At 42.9% G+C, this 6,004-nt stretch overlaps 1 protein-coding gene across 1 annotated transcript in view; it reads right to left on the bottom strand.

Moving 5' to 3' along the window:
• Window positions 1-6,004, bottom strand: part of CCBE1 (collagen and calcium binding EGF domains 1) — a 164,887-nt gene that overhangs the window by 14,150 nt on the left and 144,733 nt on the right. Inside the window, exons 3-4 of the mRNA XM_009318451.1 lie at window positions 4,771-4,905; window positions 3,874-4,011 (exon numbers count right to left, since the gene is read on the bottom strand). Of these exons, the coding sequence (XP_009316726.1) occupies window positions 3,874-4,011; window positions 4,771-4,905 (273 nt within the window). The remainder of the gene's footprint in view (window positions 1-3,873; window positions 4,012-4,770; window positions 4,906-6,004) is intronic.

Below are 6,004 nucleotides of genomic sequence, written 5' to 3' on the forward strand. Positions count from 1 at the left end.
GATTAAGAGGTAAAGGCTTGGGGGTTTTCCCCACTCATCGACTGCCTGCTCCCACAGATGCAGTTCTTTGGCATTACAATAACCCACAATATTCCTCTTCATTCTATTTAGCATTTTTATGGCAGTAAGTACTCTCCTCTTCCCAGCCCTTTCTGATAGCACACAGCTTGGTAATACCTGAACAGCTTTCTGTACAGTGTTCGGATGTCTCAAAGATTTAAGGCCAAAAGGTACTACTTGGGGTTTTCCAACAAGCTCTACATAACATAAAATAGAATTTCACCAAATTGCCGCTATACTGGCTCCAAGACTATTTGGCCACAACACTTCCCAGAGGGACTCCAGCCTTTGTGTGAAGATAACCGAATACCAGCACGTGCTGGTTTCCTCACATGTATTTCTAATGCTAATCATTTTGCCTTTGACTTCTTCCAAAGTCTCTTTGCCCATAAGTCTTACTCTGATAGATCAAAGAATCTGCAGCACACAGGGTTCTTCCCCTTAACAAGGAGTTGATATGCTGTAATCAAGACACCTCTTGATATTTCTATAAGGTAAGTTTTCTCTCGACCACAAGTCAGTATTGTGGCTCCCTCACGGAGTTCTTCCTCCCTCTCCAATTTTTCAGCTTCCTTTAAAAAAATCAGTGTTTTGATATGTCCATTTTTGGACCTGTGTAGGATTTACAGATGCACATATATAGAGCCATTAGAAAAAAATGCCTTTTTTTTTTCAAACTCCAATAAAGCTTGGGTTTGGTACTAGTCTTAACCAAAATTTCTTTTAATAGCTATCTTACCAAATGAGATCCCTCACAACATGCACACATTGTGTTAAGAAATGTTGCTGAAAGCAACATACAGTCATAGGGAGAAACTGCCAGAGCCTCTGCTATTTGAAACCTAATGCAATCCCACTAGAATCAGTGCAATTACATGCAGATTAAGAAGCGGTGAATTTGGCCTCGTGTTTCATTATAAAATCCAGTTTGTCTTCCAGAAGGATGTGGTACACGGGGCTGAGAAGTATAGATAAAACAGGGCTGTAACAATCCATGGATATGAATGCAGGGAGGGTCAGCTAATGTTTGGGAAATATCATACCCACGAGATTTCTGCAAATCTAGTTGGATTGACTTGTCGGAGGAAGAAGTCCAACAGCGTCATATAAGCAAGCGTGAACTGTGTCCCAGGAGAGAGGTGGAATCCCCCTAACTCATACCAGATAGAGGTGATGATTTGCCCAGGGAAGGAGTCATCCATCAAACATTCACTCTACCCCCATCCAATCCTGTATCAGGACCAAACCATGAATAAAGCCAGAATAAAGCTTGGATAAAGCCAGAAGCCACCTAGGACAGGCCAGAGGGGCCAGGAAGCAATTAGATGGAGCCACCCATGAGTGATGCAGATACGAAGGTCACCTACCAGGGTTAGTTTGGCCAGCACTGAGCAAGGCACTTACATAGCCTGTTTCCATTGCTCAGGAAACTAAAATTATTTCTGAGAAGGCTTAAACCAGCCCCATTTTATGAAGGCTTTCCAAAGCACGAAGTCTAGCTCACACGTGACGTTGCTGTCCTGACGGGGGTCCTTTTCATCTCAGCGAGACACCGGTGAGCCCCGTGGCACCTATCGATAAGAGATCTGCTTGGCGGAGCAATGTGTTTTCTTTGCATGTGCTCAAAAACTCTGTCTTGCTGACTCTGGAAGAGAAGGAGATGCTGGCGGGGGAGAGCTCTGCGGGGAGCTGTGCCGCAGGCGGTCTTTGCATGGAGACTGTTGAGTTGATCATCTGTGTTGTATTATCTGGGCTCAGCCTGCTGAGATGGTTTCATTTGCCTACTTCAGTGCGGGTAGCTGTATTGTCTCCGTGAAATGCAACATGACTGCGGATGCAGGAAAAATGCCCCCTATTCTTGTGCCACATTCACAAACCCAAAGCTCTCAGTCAAGCCCACTTATAGAGCCAAAAAAATGCCTGGATCGCAGCCTTCAGGCATGGCATGATGAAAACGTGAATAATAATCCCCCGGGAAACATGCAACATGGTTAAAGCTGGAGAGGGATACATGTGTTTTCATGTCTCTCACACTAAATTTTAAAATCAAATTTAAGTGTTCCAGCTACCATGAAAAGCAAATCGTCTGTTTATTAGGAAGTCATTCTAGCGTGGATGCGGTGCTCTCCAGGGCAGTGCAGGGCTGGGGCTGACCACGGGGTGGTGCGTCGCTACAGCTGGTTCCTCGCGGCTGCCGAAAACCTTGATTTTCTTTGGAATGAGTTATGGATACAAGCCCTGTGAAATAGCGATGGCCAACTCCTCTTTCATTTGCACCAGAGGTCTGGCAATTAGTAACATTAACTTGGAGTACAGCAGTGTAACAGAGCAGAAAGTATCCTTCTGTGCTTCACACAGCTGATTTGGGAAATGTTGTGAGAGATGGTGGGTATTTCATCCCAGATTAACTACTGGAACTGACATTTTTATGTGCCATGTACATTCAGTGTAAAATTGGTGTTTTTCAAATATTAGAATTATTTCCACAGCATTGAATATTTTGAATGGTCGGTTATCCTGAATGCTTTGGGCATTACTCTGTCAGGAAATCTGAACTAGCCAGAGGAAAAGTTAACTAAAAGAACTATTTGCAAGGAGATTATATAGCTTATACCTCTTTCCTTTATGACCCCCACATATTTATAAGGAAAAACAACATTTTAAAACTGCAAGGAACAATTAAAGTTAATGGAGTGGCTCCAGTTACACATTTTCAGAGGAAAATCAAAATGACAAATTGTTCTGGCCAACCAGCGGGATTTGGAGCATCCAATGACACATGTGTTCAGGCATTAATTGATAAACCTATAGTAAGTCACCATTCATCAAAAAAGATTTTTTTTTTCCCCAGAGCATGGGTTATTCTCTTCCTCCCTTCTTTTTAAACTGTCATATCAGTATTTAATCTGCAGTACTCTAAATGCTGTAATTTAATAACTGGGATGAGGTAAAAAACTTTAAAATCATTTATACACAGCACACATACATACTTTGAAACCAACAGTGAAAAGCAACAAGCCCTCACTTTTACCCCTTTCCCATCACATATTACTTTCATAAAAAAAAGAAAAAATCTGACCGCAGTCAGGAGAAACATAAACTAATTGCAGATCAGCAGCATTCAGTGTTACTCAACATAGTTTAGCAATTGATTTACGCAATGCTTGAAAGGTGTGTGTAATTCCCAGGCACACCTTTTCTGAGTGTCTGAGTGCCCAGAGGCACTAACCACCCAACCCAGGGCCATTTGCTAATCTCAGATATTGGCATGTAAATACAAATTAAACTCACTGGAATTAATTTAATTAACAGATGAAATTAATAAAGGCTTATAAGGGTCAGCATCTGGCAATATTTTTTTCCTATGTCTCCTGAACTCCGGACTGCAAACTAGGTATAATCCAGGTTGGTATTGGAGCAAAATACGGTTTTTAGCAGTTGGATCAAGGAGGAATGGTCTAACCAAAGCTGTAACGGCAAGTTTCACCAATCAGCCACTCTGCCTCTCCAGGGGAAGACACTTTCCACATCCTTCAATGTACTTGCGCTCTTCCTTTACAGATGTGACTGCTGATTTACTGCTGTGTGTGTGCAGCTCATAAACCGGGGAGGAGGAGAGCGTGCGGCAGGACTGCTCCACAGACGTTCAGGTGCCCAGTGAACAAACTCCAGGGTCCCCAGGGGCATCACCTACATCCCAGCTTCAGACCCCCAGCTCCAAATGTAGCGTAGGGAGCAGTTCCTCTTTATGACAGATCAACCTTTTAGACAGCACTTTGGCTCAGGACCTTTACTCCCCCCACTAGCATTTACCTTTATCTCCTTTGGTGCATGTCTTGCCGTCCTCCTCCCGGGTATAGCCTTCATGACACTCACACCTGTAGCTGCCCATGGTGTTGACACAGATCTGAGAGCACAGCGTCCCATTGCTCGTGGCACACTCGTCGATATCTGGAGAGGAGCAAGAGCCGAATATGTCCTAAAGCCGGAGGTTTCAGACCTCAAATACAATAAAAGACTTCCTTTAAAGGTGTCAGGAGATTTTGTGGTTAAATGAATGAGTAATTGCAGCACCGCTGGTGCTTTGGGCTGGAGCTCTGGGCAAACTGCACTATTATTATTAACACACTTAGCATTTTATCGGTGAACACTGTGTGACAGTTTCTTTGCATTGAAAAGCTTCCAAGCAAAGCTCAATCCTGCAAATCTTGGCTTCCTGGCACAACAAAGCACGCAGGGCAGGACTATTGAATCAGGGGGGACTAGCCACACAAGGACCACATGTAAGTGATCAGTCCTGAATTAGGTACTGGCCATCTGAGTCAAAACCCAAGGATTTATTTTCATAATTACGCATGGTTATAGTGCTTTGAGGGTTACTGTTAGAATCATGTCCCTTGTCTCAGGCCAAAACCCCAGATATGACTCAAAACCTGCAGGAGGAATTAATAAAGGGAAGATTGCATCAGCCCAAGACTTCAAAGTGTTTGGGTGCATATGTCTTGTTTTAGGTACTACCTCCTAATAATTTCAGGGTGATTTAGATCTCTTAGTTCTGGGAACAAATCCTTCACATAGTTAAAAAACACATTTATTCTGTAATAGTAAAGAGAATAAGAAAAGTTTCAGATCTAAACTGGCTCCTAAAAGACCTGAGGGAGCAGGATACATCATTAACCAGAGATGAGTTCAACACACACTTCTACCCACCCAGGCAATAAGGCTTCTCTCTGTTCCTGTGCCTCTCCCGATCATAGCGGTACCCAGGGTAGCAAGTGCATAAGACTCGCCCGAAGTTATCTGTGCACTGCTGTTCGCAAGGAGCTTCGGCACAGACATCATAGTCTAGGGAGAGAAAAATGTTGTTAGGAAAATATCAATGGCAGTAGCTGGATGATACTATGACAGGAAATATTTCGCCTCTCTGCTAAGTAATAAAGTCAAGTTACATTGTTTTTGAGGATCGAGGAAACCTAGAAATAAAACATTCATGAGACATAAGCAAAGCATTATAGTAAAATTGTAATTGCTAATTAAAGCTTTACAGTAGTTAAGAGTATTTCTTAAAGTTGGTTTTTAAGCAAGGGGCACTTTCCCAGTTTGCAGAATTTAATTCTTCTTCTCACAGAAATATTAAATTACCTAAAAGCTTTTTGCTGTTTTCTTCCACAAATTTTTTAGTGCTGATAGCAACATTTCCTAAGCAAAATGCTGTGAAACACTAACTAACTGGCAGCTAACTGCCAAATCTGGGCAGAGAGTATATCATAAGTTAATTAAAATCGCACAATAATTGTTCAAAGCCAGATATAACCCTGCTAGCAAAGAACACATTGTTACAAAACCATCATCAATCTTAATAATAGCAGTGTGAAGATTAGGGTATGGTAAGTCACTGGCCAGGCTTGTCAGTGAAATCCTAGAAGGCTGTCTGAAGTCCCCGTTTGAAACCCAAAGGAGGGTGAATCTGTTTCTGATTTCACTGCTATGTGGCAGCAGAGCTGCAGTCCAGGGAATGGACACCACAGTGAAACGGGGTCTGACCTGCATCCCTGCCCCTGGCATCAGGCTGGTGGTAGGGCTGGGGGAGATCATAGGATCACAGAATCATAGAATCATTTATGTTGGAAAGGACCTTTAAGATCATCTAGTCCAACTGTTAACCTAACACTGCCAAGTCCACCACTAAACCATGTCCCTAAGCACCACATCTACATGTCTTTTAAATACCTCCAGGGATGGTGACTCAACTACTTCCCTGGGCAGCCTGTTCCAATGCTCAACAACCCTTTCAGAAAAGAAATTTTTCCTAATATCCAACCTAAACCTCCCCTGGTGCAACTTGAGGCCATCTCCTCTTGTTCTATTGCTTGTTACTTGGGAGAAGGGACTGACACCCACCTCGCTACAACCTCCTTTCAGGTAGTTGTAGAGAGCGATGAGG

The sequence above is a fragment of the Pygoscelis adeliae genome, unplaced genomic scaffold (assembly GCF_000699105.1).
Source record: "Pygoscelis adeliae isolate BGI_AS28 unplaced genomic scaffold, ASM69910v1 Scaffold272, whole genome shotgun sequence".
In the NCBI taxonomy this organism is placed as follows: domain Eukaryota; kingdom Metazoa; phylum Chordata; class Aves; order Sphenisciformes; family Spheniscidae; genus Pygoscelis; species Pygoscelis adeliae.